We start from the raw sequence: 14419 nt of genomic DNA on the forward strand, positions 1-14419 counted from the left end.
TTCTTAGTTCACTTTCTTTGCGTTTTTTTTTAGTATATTGTCCCCTGTCATGTTTTCCAAGCTTTGCTGGTATTGTTCCCTATATTCCATGCAGACTTCGTTCTCGGTTTGTCACTATATAGGAAGAGATATTGAGAAGTCATTGAACTGTCCCAAATATCTTTCTAGCCTGGCTGATAGCTTTTTCAAAAGAAAATTTTGCAGAGCAAAGTTATAGTAGTGAAAATAGTAGTAAAGAATTAGCTAGGAATCCTGCCTTAAGATACAAAGTAAGAAAGATAACTACTGCATTTAGGGATAATGGTAAATTCAGCCTTGTTTCAGCTTCCTCATGTGTTTGAACACAAACTAAAAGTAGCTTGTGTTTCTTTGTTGAAATGTTAAAGCTCAGGTGTTTTGTCTGGATATTTTGAAGTCCATAACAACAGCTAAAAAATAACAGGAGCAAAAGCGCAGTAAAAGCCTAAATTCCCTTAGAAGTTTACATCACTCCCAAAACTTTGATAGATTTAGAAAAAAAAAATCTACTTTGCATAATGATGCAAATACCAGGAGATATTCTTGTGGAAAGAGAAAAAGTGGCTTCACGACCATTTCCTCCTGTTTTTGACTTCAAGAGCTTAAAATAAGATAAGTTAAAAATTGAGGTAATTTTTAAAAGTTGTATTGTATTACATATGTCAGAGATGGCTCCAGTTTTTTCCCACAAGGGGAAAAAAAGCTCCTTGTCCTATTTAGATCAAATAATAATGATCATTAATGAATTATGTTGTTTATTGCTTTTTTTTTTATCTTGCATGTCCAGCACTTGAGCAGGCAGGTGGAAACAGTCTTAACTGTATTTTACTGATGGATTTCTCTGGGTATATAGTTTGACTGTTATGAAGGTATAATAAGATAATTGTTTTTCTATAATGCATCTCCTACTATTTTCATGTATGATCTTATAACAGATGAGCAGTATTTACCTGCTTTCCTGGAAGAGCGGGTCGTGTTTCTTTGCACAGGGCATGCTAAGTGAATTAAGAAGATAAACAGCCCATTTGCTTAGGAAGACTGTTGTGTCAACAAGAAGGTTACAGCAGGATGCTGAGCAGACTGGAGGAAAAGTACGTGGCATGTAACTATTCTGGTAGAAGAACTAATTTGAAACGGGCTCAATTCTGTTAATTGATGTGTAATTACATTCCATTGTTGCTAAAAGTTACATTCTGCCTGGAGGGAAGTTTGAGCCTGGAACTGTTTTTGAAATGAATTTGAGCTGATGCCTTTGGAGATTGCCAGGTCCTAGGCGATAGATGGTAGTTGCCTGATGGATGCGTTTTTGTTTGGTTAACATCTAACTGTACTTCCTTTTATTCAGTATCTCTCATCACGCAGTTAAATTATAAAATATCATCTTATGCAAATTTTTACTTCTCCTTCTTGCTTTTCACTACTAAGCCTGTTTGGTCCTTGTTCTTACACGTGCAACCTCTAGGTCAGCTATCAGGAATTCCCTCCACGGTGAGGCTGGCATTTGAATCTGCATGAAAATCCTTGCAGTTCTTTGTGCTTAATGGGATCACTACCACAGGCCACAAGCTCTCCTTGTAGATGTAATTCTGCAGGAGATCTCAGAAGGGCTAGGGGTTGCAAGGCCTTTGTGCCTTAAAAAATTGTGCATGGTTTCTCCGTCATGAGGTAACATCCTGCAGTGTTTCCTCACATAAAGTATGCTTTTATCTGCTTTTAAGGTTCACACTGGTTATTTTTACCTCTCTGCCTTTTTTCCCCTACTTTAGCAGTGTTATTTCTAATTGTATATATTTTTTTTACATAAGGAATTCCCTCTCACTGGGGTCTGTAGAATTACTGCATCTGAAGAGCATTGTCTTTTTTGCTCTTTTTCATCAGTGTGCCAGTGCAGTGCATCTATTTTGGATGTCAGGTTTTCACGTTTCTGCTCCAGGCTGCGAGTTCATCTGTTCACAGAAATATCAATTTGGACGTTTTTGCAACTGCTTGTCTCTCTGATGCTTGTGCCCCCTCGTAGTGGTGTGTACTTCAAAATACCAGACTGGAGTTTATCGGCAAAGAAGCAGCACATCAGTACAGAGCTGGAGTCTGGCATCTTTGGTTCAGCGCATAACGCACAAAAATCATTGTGTTTAGCTCTCGTATTTGCAGACAAATGAAGCTTAATGTCCCTCTTCGGGCTCTGATTTTACCTAGTGGATTCTTTATTTAATCATTTTGGTCTGTGCTGCTTGTGGCTTTTCTATTAGGCTTGCTGTCAGAGTCTGCCATTGCCACAGAACCAGCAGGTTCCCTGCCTAATTCTGTACCTCTTCGTTGCTGACTCTATTGTATTTGTGGGCTTTATCATTATTTCACTACAGAACTTGGCAAGCTGTGGTTTTGTGGTTTTTTTTTGTTTTGTTTTTTTAAACACTGGAAAGTTATGAAATGGGGTTAAGAATTAAAAGGCTCTCAAAGCATCCTAGTCCTGAAACAACTCTGCGGAGCATGAATAAGTAACAAATAGATTGTCAGTCAAAATAATCAGCTGATGTGATCTTCCTTGTGAAAAATCTTATGAATACCTGTTGGGTTGTTTTTTTTCTGTCTGAAATTATTTAAGAATTTGTTCTACTTGGAATCAGTGATTATATGCTGAATTGGCCTCTGAAATTTTACATATTTTTAAGCCTTGAGAGAAGATCAGAATATATCAGATTCTGTGTTACAGAGGACATATTCATTTGTGGTTTTACAGCATATATGTCGTGTGACACAGAGTTGAGCTGATGAATTTCTAAAGCCGCAGTTTAGTTCTACGTGGTCTGATTACGTCTTCTGTTAATTCTCTTTCTGTTATATTAAGCACAGTAGAAAGCTGTGCTGATGTTTGTGTGTGCTTATTTACAATAATTGCAGACTCAGTAGAGATGGATATCTAAAGAAGGTATCAGCCGATTGAATGTTTCAATTAAATACTACTTTCAGCTTTAAAATGTTTTCCCTTATGCTTCAGTGTGTGTTGAATACATGTATGAAGTCAGTATTGTCATACATGTTACAATTATACCTTGTACAGACGTATTCAAATTGCACTGTGGCTTAATTAACAGTAACTTTCCTTTTTCAGCATCACATTACATCTAGTACGAGCCTTGTAAAAGGGCCACGAATGAGCGGTCTTTTCTTTGTCTGTAGCTTTTCCTTTTCCCCAGTGTAGCCTCAATTTAGGGGATGTTGGGGTTTTGGGTTTTTTTTTTACTTCCTTAGAAAACAGTAAATTTTCACTTTTTCTCACAAAGTCCCTGATCTGCTCATTTTAAGCTAATCTGGCTTTCCATCTCTATCGTACTGCATGCTAAATACCTGCTTGCAGCTGCCTTGGCATAGCAGAAGTGCTAAGTCGTGGCCTGAAGCAGTGATGGAGCACCTGGTGAGAAGACAGGGCCAATCCAGGGGAGCTCAGATGCATGCAATGTAGCTGAGTGACCTGAAGGGGTGGAACCAGGATGCACTCCTTCCCAGACCTCATGTAAGGGTTGGCAGTGGAGGTGAGGGTCTCTCTCTGGAGATCCCTGTGTATGTGAGGCCTTCTGAAAGTAAGCAGTTTCTTTCCTTTGTTTCTGTGCTCACAGCAGTTGCATTTGAGCATATCCTCACCTGTTGCAGCCTTGGACTTCGCTACTCTGTTGTCTTTGCCATGCTTTCCATGGTGTTACAGGCTGTATCACTGAGTTGTGTTCTCTCTTTAACATCTGGCAAGTGTGGAAGGTTAAAATTGAATGTTTCCACTGTAGCACTGAACGTTTCCTTTTGTGGTTTCTTGTAAATCTGTTGTTCTTCAGCAGCAGGAAGCTTAGAAGTACTGTCAGGTGAGCAGTGGTCTTCAGCCTGCTAAGCTTTTTGTGAACCCCATGGAATGATGGAACATCCTCAGCTGGAAAAGAGCCATGTAGATCTTTGAGTCCAACTCCTGGATCCACAAGGAACCACCCAAGATTCAAACTATATTGTCCAAATGCTACTTGAGCTCTGTCAGCTTGGGGCTGTGACCACTACCGGGGGAGGCTGTTTCGGTGCTGACCACCCTGTGGTGGAGAACCTGTTCCTAATACCCCCTGACACAGCTCCGTGCTGTTCCCTTGAGCCCTGTCGCTGTCACCAAAGAGCAGAGCTCAGCACTGCCCCTCCACTCCCCGTGAGGAGCTGCAGACTGCCCTCAGGCCTCCCTTCAGCCTGCTCTGCTCGGGGCTGAACAAACCAAGGGACCTCAGTCGCTCCTCAGATGCCCTTTAACTTCATGTGCAGAGTTGTTAGCAGATGGCCTGCTATGTGGTTTATCAGGTCTATTTTCTTTGGTTAAGGGGATAGCTACTTGGAATACTTCCCTCTCGAGACATCTGCAAACAGGCAGGGAAGGGAGTGAGGAAACTGGCAGCTATGAGGTCAATCCAGTGGCTTTGGCAGTTGGTGTGCAAAAATGTTCTGTGGTAACATTGGTGATGATGCTTTGATATTAATCTCAAATACTTCTAAAATATAAACTGATAATGGTGATATTTACTAATGGTATTACTATGGAAGGTAATGAAACTCCTTTAGAGCATTCTGGTATATTAGTTTTTGGGTCTTATGCTGTTATTTCTGAAAGAATAAGGTAACAGAATATCGAGGGCCTCAGGAAAAATTAGGCAAGATAATGTGATCACTTAAAAATTAGCAGAAATCACAGCTGTATAAGAAAAGCTTCAAAAAGCTTTTTCAAATAATATAAAATGAAGAGGGAAAAATAAAAGCAACTCCCCAGGCAAGGCTGAAGTAGATGTATTGTATCTGGTGATGCATTGTTCTGTAGTACTTGACATAATTTTAAAGTAGAACTTACTTTAAAATTTTTAGATGTTTGCAAAAGAGGAAAAAAAATACCTTAAGAAACAATTTCAGATTCGATTTCCTGCAAGTGCAAAAGTTAGGCAAAGTACAGTCGGTTTGCTTGTTTTCATGTGTTAATTCTGGTATTCTGAAAGCGTGCAAATGGCATTTGTCTTTGGATTTACAAAAACTCTAGATATTCAGAGTTTGAATTATTTAAACTCCCACAACACATGCACTTTTGCTTTTCAAGCTTGAGTTATAATTTAATTAAAAACTTCTGGTGCATCGCTGGCTATTTAAATATTAAAATGTTCCATGGATCACTTTCGATTATCTACTGTCCTAAAATTCCTGAAGATGTCAGATTTTTAAGATTCCCAAAGTTGCACTTGGAATTGTCTGTTGATGCAAAGGGGACTGTGATAATTACATACATCCATTAGTATCAGCAGAGGAGATAAACTTTGGGGAGGCTTAATGGGCATGTCTCAGTGACAGCTAGCAAAGAACATTTGGCATGATTAAGGATGGATTTGAATGTACTTGAAAATATACTCTCATTATGGACGCCCAGTGGAAGTTGCACTACAAATGTTAAATTCCCCAGAAGAAGAGTTGTGTGGCAGGGAAGCTTTGAAATCCTCTGTGGCCGTCATCCAAATTACTCTCTTCTCTTTGTGTCTTTCTGCTGTCAGATTCACTTTGTGATGCCCAAGTTGGCTCCCTGCATCTTTGAAAAGAGGCAACCTGTTGATTTCTGTGTTTCAGATTGTCCGAAGATACATCAAGGACTGGCTTGAAAGGAAGAAGCCTCCATTTGGCACCATCAGCAGCTGCGTGCTCCTGATGATCATCTACACTACGTTCTGTGATACTTTTGCCAATCCAAATATTGACCTTGATAAGTTTAGCTTGATTATAATAGTGTTTATAAGTAAGTATAATCTTAAAACATCTAATTCCACAGCAATTCTTGTGGGCAGTGAGCTTATACATACTGGAAGGAGTGCGGATGAGGGAATACTGGCATGGGTTTGGAGCTTGTACTTTGAATGTATCCGGTAAACTAAATAGATTACTTCTCAGGCACTGGATGCTTCTAGGAGATTTGAGTAAGCATTTTGAGAGGGGTGAGCCCTGCTATTTAGGTGTCCCTGAGATTGCTTGGGGATCCTTCCTTTCTAAAGGGGTGTGATTTCACTTTCCAAGTGTTCATGACTGTTCAGATTTTGGCTGCTTGGTTATAAAACAGTCATGTTTGCGTAGAAGTAGTCCAAACAAAAAGGAAATATTTGCATTTGAGCTATTACTCAGAAACATTGTTTTACTTTTAAATAGTTCCTTACTGTTGTACAAACCTAAAAACTAGTTGGGAGTTTGAAGGTGTTAATACATTCCTGTGGATGAACGCATTTGGTACAGAGTTTGTTTTAGAAGCACTCTATTCATTCAGCCTTAAGTAATGCACACATGAGAATAGACTGCTGGTATCTTTGCCATCAGTTAAAAATACACTTGCAGATCACTACCTCCCAGGGAAGGGCAGTGGTATACAGGCACTGTCTCTTCTCCCAGTAGGTAATTCCTGTCTCATTTCAGACTGTGCAGAGGCAGTTTCAGTTTGCTTAGAGGCGAAGTAACTGCAGCATATTACAGTATAAAGCACGTCTCAAATTCCCTCAAACTGTTATTTTAAGAACACGGTACATTACCTTCCTCAAACGTGTGTATGTGCACGTTTCTGTCTAACAAAAATAATGTATCCTATATAAATTCAACTGTCACTCAAGTTACTGGGAAATCTGCCCCATCCTTTGTGGGTCAGTTTTTATTCTGTCTTACATGTTCTAATTGTGGCAGTTTTTGGGGGGTTGTGAAACTGTACGTGTTTGTAAAACATCACATGAAACTATAATTGGTACTGCATAAACACTTGATTCTGAAACCAGTGAAGGAAGCCATTTTAATGAGCTTTTTCAGAATGGAGTAAATAATTATTTGTGGTCACCTGAGAGGGACCACAAGCCTAAATAAGAGCGGAGTTGTCAGGGGAAAAAGAAGGATATAGAAATCTGTCTCTGCCTTAACATACAGAGAAACCAAGAAGTAATTTAGTTACTGTGATGACCACTTCAAAAAAAGTTGCCTTTCAGATAAGAAAGCATGTTCTTTCTTGAACAGTTGTTGTAAAATGGTTGCTTCCATTGCCTTTCTTACAGTTTCTTTTTGGAGAGAGTGCTTGGCATTTGTGCCGTGTGTAATTACGTACACGGCTTGTACTTTTAATTTCCAGTGTGCATAATTGGAGTTTCTTCAGACAAATATTAACATAAGCCTTGAAGCTGCTGAGAAGATACTAGATGTCTGTTTTTTTCTAAAATATTTATAAAATGGAACAATAAGGAATTGTGGAGATGAATATGTGTACGTTGTAATCCAGACAAAAGTTTCTGTACCTTCATTGGGTGTGTTGGCTGGATGTTTGTGTTCTTATACCACAGAGGGAAATTAGCACAAAGATTTTGAGATGGAACCACATTTATTATTCTGCTGATTAATGTTTTCATGTAGTTTCTATGTTAATATTCTAGCCACAGCAAACCCTGCAGAAGGGATAATTGGTAGCAGCGCTTGCATACTGCTTTACAGGATCATATGCATTAAAGGATTTTTTTTTCTATGCATATTAAATTAATGTACTTAGTTGCAGAAAAGCTGTAGTTCGGGAACAATGGATTGATTCTGTAGTTCATGAAGGAAGTATTAAGTGCATGCTGAGGTGACATTTATATATCCTAGGAAATGTACGTAAGAGAATGGAAAATGTCACTGATAATAGCTAATATCCCTGCCACGTTGCCCAGTTATAATCTCAGGTCACAATCAGATGCATTGTCTTGGCTTGCAGTACCCTCAGGGGCACATTAGCCTTATTGCACTCACAAGTTTTGCAAGGAAAAGGGAGAGAACTCACCCTAGATTCTGTTGAAAGTAAAAGCCCTCCCTCCATAGCGCGCACAGGCCCTGAAAAGGTCTGCGTAGGTCATAGGGCTTCTCTTCCAGCTCTGCGGGGAGTTCCTGCCCTCCGGTGCAGAGCTGGTCTCTGCAGCCCCTGCAGCTACTCGTGGCACAGCTGGGGAGCAGACTGCTTCCCTGAGCTCATTCCCAACATCACCACAGATCGAGTGTGGGCTCTGCGTGGCCCAGAACCCCTGCAGGTATCGTGTGAGCTGGCAGAGAGGACATCTCCCCTCAGTGTGTGCAAAACACAGCCACGCTTGCAAAGTTGACTGGGCTTAAATGAACAGCTGCTTTGTCTGATGTGCACTGCCCAGTTCAGGAATTAGCCTTTGTCTCATAGGGAATTAAATGTAATTATCTTCTGTTAATTATTATCATTCATCTGGAGAGTAATGTATCCAGTGTGCGAGAATATTTTATTGCAGTCGTGCTTACACATTGTACTTTCTTCTGTTAAATAGAATGGGACTTCATTTAAATACTTGGCAACCAGAGCACATCCAGCAAATTTTGTTGTTGACCCAATAAGCAAAGCTAGTGAAAACAGATGAGCAGCATGCAGCAGTGAGCTTCTGTCGTTAACTGTTTCAATAAATACTTGATTCAGACGTTACCTCAAGAAGAACACATGTAGCCAGAATACTAGCACTAGCTTTCTCAGATATGATGATGCATGTTGCTCATCCAGACATGATTTTCCTGATCACCAGCTTTAAGGGCTGTCTGTTATTGGTCCAGCCTGGCTTCTGATCTCTTGTGTAGGTACAAAAGGCAGGTACACAGCACTCGCAGAGATTTGAGGGACATTTACTGCTGTGATGTAAGTCTAATTTGAATTTGTTTCTCTTTCAGTATTTTCTGTTCAGATGAGCTTCATGTTTTTGACTTTCCTCTTCTCTACAAGGTAATTGAGTGTCCTAAAACAGAGCGTGTGTGATGCTCTTGTTTTGAGTGATACAAAAATGTCTAAAGAGCAGATTTCTGAATAGGGGTGACCTCATTTTGATATCTCATATTGTCCTTACTGCTTTTTCTCTGTTAGGATTTCCTAAGCTAAGAGAACAGGACGTGAATTCTGTCCTTTCTTGTGTGTTAATTACAGAGTTGTTAAATCTCAATCAATCACTGCTATACCTCATCCACTGAAAAAAAATGGATTTGCACAGATGTCACTGAAGGTATAATTTGCCCTGCAGACATGCTGATGACATATGAGAGAGAGAACTCAGTTTGACTTTTTACATCTCAAGACACATTTGCTGGGCTGGCAGTCCCGTCTTCTTTGTACTTGTCAAATGTGTTACATTTATACGTTGATTTTTAACAGACAGTTGTCCTGAACTAACGTTTGGTAGAGATATTTCTTTTCTTTTTAAATATCGACTAGGAAGAAAAGTTGTACATTCACTTCTCAAAAAATAGAACAGTCAGAATGGTGTTATCGAGAGGCCTAGTGATCCAAAGGCTTTGCTTGAGCTAGGTAGAATGTCCACGATTGTCCTCTTACTGGTGCTTTCTGGAGCATCTTCCTTAGCAGCACTCTGCTGAATACAAAGGGCCATAATACAGCGGAAAACAGACATATGCTTTATATAAATTATACAATATCTGTAAGGGAGAATCATAAAGAAAGGTGCCATGTCTAACAGCTACTTACACTTTTTTTTAGTGCCACGTGAAAGTTTTTCTGTGACAAGGTCGTACTTTGACCTTGGAAGGCAATTTCAAAGAACTTTTGAATGGCTGTATCTGAGCTGGGGGTGAAATCTGTCCCAACAAAGATCTGTCCCAGAAATCTAAAATGTTTTAAGTTGTAACCAGCTTGGACACTGATAAGTATTTAGAATCTCAGAAAATGATTCCAAATTTGGACGGAAGGGTGTGATCCAACCGTATACCTCTGCGTGTCATTTTCTCCACCCTTCCTAAAATTTCTTCCAATGCCTAAACCCTTAGGTGCAGTTTTTCTCTGAAGTGGAAGAAAACTACATATTCTAAGCAATGCTTAGAGCGTGGAATCAATAAACTATCTAAATTGAGTGTTTTATTGTCATTACAGGCTAGGAAAAGAAATCCTAGTTAATTCTCTTTTTTTTATTTTACGGAGGTGAGCTGGCCACTGCTGTTGGTATAGCATGTTGGCAAAAGTAGCCCCTGCTGGAATTAAGTTGTCCTGTATATTGCATGTTTAGAACTCTTCCCCTTCACAAGGGCGTATATTCAATAGAGAGTTTGCCACAACTGAGAAACAATTGTGCTTAAAAATAAATAAACGCTACCATTCATTTGTGAATTATTTCTGTCAGTGGTACTGATCAAAGGGATGTGAATATGCATATGGATCCTCAAAGTAATGCATTTGATCAATGATGTTTTAAGAGGTTTTTTTTTCTAATAGAGGTTTTTAAAACTTTTTTCCTAGGAATGACTCTGGTTTCACACCAGCGGACACAGTGGCTATCATTTTCTGTTCCACACACAAATCTCTCACCCTGGGTAAGTCAGGAGATAAGCATCTAAGCAAAACAGCAGTAACGTTCGTGCCTTGCTTTCTTGAAGGAAAAACGTTGTTGATTGCTGGCTTTTGTGCTTAAAGGTTTTGTTTTCAGTGTGAAAAGTAATACTGTCTGTACAGTATTAATAGTAGGATAATAGTTTTGCACAGATAAGATATATGCTTACTACAGAGCAAGAAACAGAGTTTTCTGAGATTTCAGTGGTGGTACAGTAAGATCTCCTCACTTCCAGACAGCTGGACTTTTCTTGTACTGCTCTTCCGTTGCCAGTATTGATAACATTTCAACTATGTTTCAGAAAGCATTCTAAGGTATGTCTTCCCAGTCTCACAGTAAAGATCATTTACTTCTAAACTAGGATGCATAAGTGAAAAATAAAAGCATGGAGTGCATTCAGAAATCACATGTAGACGATGCTGTCTTTTGTTTAACGTGAGCAAAACATAGGGATTTTAAGTCTGCAGATTTTTTTTGTGGCATTGTTTTATTTATTAGAATTAATATATCGAAAGACTATTCAGACATTTGTCATTTAAAATCTCTTTGTGATGATAAGATGTTCTGGTGTAAATCACAAAATACTGCTAAATAGGAGTCCTACTTAGAGCTACCTGATACTGCTTCATTACATTCAGCAAGTGAAATGGCTAGTACTTGAATGTTTTTGTACTGTTTTTGAAAATGTAAAACCACATTTGATGAAGTGTATGTGACTAAGTCTTTTCAGGATTCTGTTTTTCAAACATAAGTGCAGCTGATGTTAATAAGAAAGATAAGAGCTAAGCCTGAAATAAGGAAAGAACAAGTTAGGACTTAGAAAGCTGAGCTCCTTTCAGGTCAGTTTGATGTGGCAAAAGTAACTCTGGATTCTTTGCTTCAGCCAGGCTTGTGGTGCAGAGTGGTTAGCAAGGGTCCGTGGCAGACTGTGGGAGGTGGATGAGTTCCTAGAAGACAAGAGAAAAGCAAATATAATGCCTCCTTTCAAAATGGAAATGGGGAGGGACTGGGGACTTATGGGTCAGCAAGTTAAAAACTTCATAGAAAACTACTGAAGTGTTTAAATAATTCTAACAGTAGGAAGAAACTAGAACATGAGTAGCAGCCCCATAGATTTGTGAAGTGCATACTAGATCAAACTAAATTAGTTTCCTTGGTCCTATGGATTGCAGAGTGATAGAGAAAGTCACACGGGTTGAGAATATTATGGCTTCTGACGCTGTGGTATGGTCTCTGGGATTCAAAAATGATGTGAACCAACTGAAAAGAGATGGGAGGAGCATAGCATAAATGATCCTAGGTCTCACAAACGTGACCCAAATAACCAAAATTCTTTAGAGATGATAACAGAAATAAAGTAGTGGTCTTGAAATGTGAAAATGGTTGATGCAAAGTAGGAAAAAGAAGTGCCTCTTTCACAGTGGACTTTGAAAAGTAAAAAAGCTTTGTTACAATGGAGAAGATATAATGTAACAGTCAAGGAAACTGATCTAATGTAAGAACTTCTTAACCATGGGATGTATTGTCTATTGATGTTTTGGAATCCCTTATTGTTTAGGCAAGCCTCAGTCGGGAATTAGATAAACTGGAGCTGATTCTGACTAAAAGCAGAAGATAAATGACATTTGAGGTTCTGTGAAACTGAAGCTTCAACTAGCAAATGAGATTGTAATTGGGAGGACAGTTACAATTGTATTTAGAGAAAGCAACCCCACACCTAAGTCATAACACCATGTTTTCTTGCTGTTATATGGAGATGCATAGGAACTTAGGACACAACTGTGATACTACACAGGAGAAGTTGGTTGTATTTGATAGCACAGATGTGTAATTCCCTGCTTTTCTTCCCGGTGAAATCAATTTTGTATGCATTCTGTCAATACTGCTGCAGCTTGCCACGTCTCTAAGAGAATGACTGCAAATTGTGTTTATAGTATTTAAGTGCTGAACTGAGCATGAGCCCTGGTAGTCTCTGGGAGCCCATCTCTGGTAAGGCCAAAGGCCCCGTCACTCTCCTGTGTACTTTGCACGGTGTTGGCATGACGTAGGCCTGCTTACTGTGCAGAAGCTGACTGGCTTTGAGACCATTGGTATTCTACTTTGTTTGTTACTAGTATCAGGTCCCGGTAAGACAGAGCTGCTTAAATACGCGTTTCTGTTGAATAAAAAGGATCAGGTTTTGTAAAGCTGTAATAAGATGAGGTATGGTTCTGTGCTGATGCTGTAAACTGGATTTATTAACCAGAGCAACTAGCATTTTTTCCTTCACTGAAGGTGACAGCAGAGAGGATATAGTTTGTTCTTAAGGATCAGCAGTTTCTGAGTGACAGTAAAATCTATAGCACAGTCTCGTCTACCATGATCTTAGCAGAAACAAGAACAGACAGAGCTTTTTTGCTTTGCTGTTCTGTCACATTGTCAGTGTCCAGAAGTGTTTATTATAGACCATTCAGTGAGAAACCTTCTGTTCTCCTGTAGCAGGAAGAGTTTCTCCCTCACCGTTTCATTACAGTACCTGAAAGTACAGCTACATCTCAGGTCTGGTTTCACATCCATTGTGTAACTCTGCTTTGTTTGTCTTCAAGATTCCAGTGGTAGCATATAAGTGACCCCCCAACACTTGTTCTTTCACTTTGAAAGCGATTTCTCTCAGCTTGGCAGGTGAAGTTCCAGATAGGTACGTCTGGTCCCTTCCCCGGGGAGTTTCCAGTGGTACCAACAAAAGTGGGAGAAGAGCTGACAGCTTTAAAGCTTTAGAAGTGGTAATGGGAAAGGCATGAGAAGACTTTTATAAGTCACTTTCTCCCACACCATATTATGAAACCAACCAATTCCCATGCAGTGCGTGCTCATGAGGCCAACTGCCACTTCTGCTGTTGAATCCATGAATAAGTGCTCGCTTTGCGCAGAGATGAGTGCTGTTCCCATATGCTGGGTTTTATTTTGTAGACAGAACAGTTGACACACTTTTTGTCTCAAGGATCAGAGTGCGTGGCATGTTTGTGTAAGGACAAATTACGCAGGGTAGGTGCCTTTGTGTTTCTTAGAAGCACGAGCTGATATTTCTGAGTAGAGGTGGGTGCTTTGGCAGGTTTTTTTTTTTTAATATAGTGCATCATGTGCAGAGAAAAAAGATTTCATGTAATGAGCGAAACAAGATATGAACTTAAAAGTAGTGAAGATAAACAGAGTACTCACAATGCCCTCTGGCACATTCACCCGCACTTTGTTCTCTTTCTCTCCTTCTCCCTGCTCACATATATGCACAGTACATGTGAGCGCACACATACGCAGACATTTGATGCATGGCTTTTATTAGTGCATTTGCCATTGATTGATTAGTACTTAGTATTAGTACTTCTTCTATTGATTGATTGCAGATGAAGTGACTATTTGACCTTTAATTATGAGCCTTGCTATTGAAAATGACATTGAGCTATGGCTTCACATAATCCATCTGGAGAGCCCGACATAATGCCATTCCCTGGAGTTCATTCAGTAAGAAGAGAAGAGGCCTCAAGGAAGTGAAAAGCTATCGGTGAGGCTCATCTAAAAAATACTGCAGTTGTTGCTTGGACTTACACAAAAGTTGCAACTGAGTCAGAGCATTGTTTCTTGCACAATTAAGTGCTAGACAGAAATTTCAACTTCAAAATTAAGAACTGAAATTGTCAGTAAATATTTTTATTTAATACTTCCATTTACTCTGTAAAATTATTTTGTGAGCAGAAAATGCAATACTGCTACATTTCCGGGTGACCACAAGTGTAAATGTCAGTATGGTACGTGTGAGTGGTTTTGGTTTGTTTTTTTTAAGTAGCCCTTAAAATGAAATTAGGAGGGTATTGGTTGTGATGCATAGGGCATTTTTCCCTCATCTGTATTTTCCAATGTACCAGTTCTTTCGTCATGGAATTCTTAAAGTAATGCAGTCAAAGTTTCTAGAGTACGTAATACTTCTAGGAAAGAATAGGATTTTGGAAATAAAAGGCAAAGCTTGACTTTCCTTT

General features: G+C 39.4%; 1 protein-coding gene across 6 annotated transcripts in view; it reads left to right on the forward strand.

Moving 5' to 3' along the window:
• SLC10A7 (solute carrier family 10 member 7) overlaps positions 1–14419 on the forward strand; it is a 147601-nt gene that overhangs the window by 114027 nt on the left and 19155 nt on the right. For 5 of the 6 annotated variants that reach the window (XM_090138587.1, XM_031588864.2, XM_090138588.1 and 2 more), the window contains 3 exons: positions 5644–5809; positions 8749–8800; positions 10319–10392. In XM_090138587.1, coding sequence (XP_089994713.1) covers positions 5644–5809; positions 8749–8800; positions 10319–10392 — 292 coding nt within the window. Of the gene's footprint in view, positions 1–5643; positions 5810–8748; positions 8801–10318; positions 10393–14419 lie in introns of those variants that run through there. The other variant, XM_090138592.1, reaches the window with a different exon arrangement.

The sequence above is a fragment of the Phasianus colchicus genome, chromosome 4, assembly GCF_987193195.1.
Source record: "Phasianus colchicus chromosome 4, bPhaCol1.hap1.1, whole genome shotgun sequence".
Lineage (NCBI taxonomy): Eukaryota > Metazoa > Chordata > Aves > Galliformes > Phasianidae > Phasianus > Phasianus colchicus.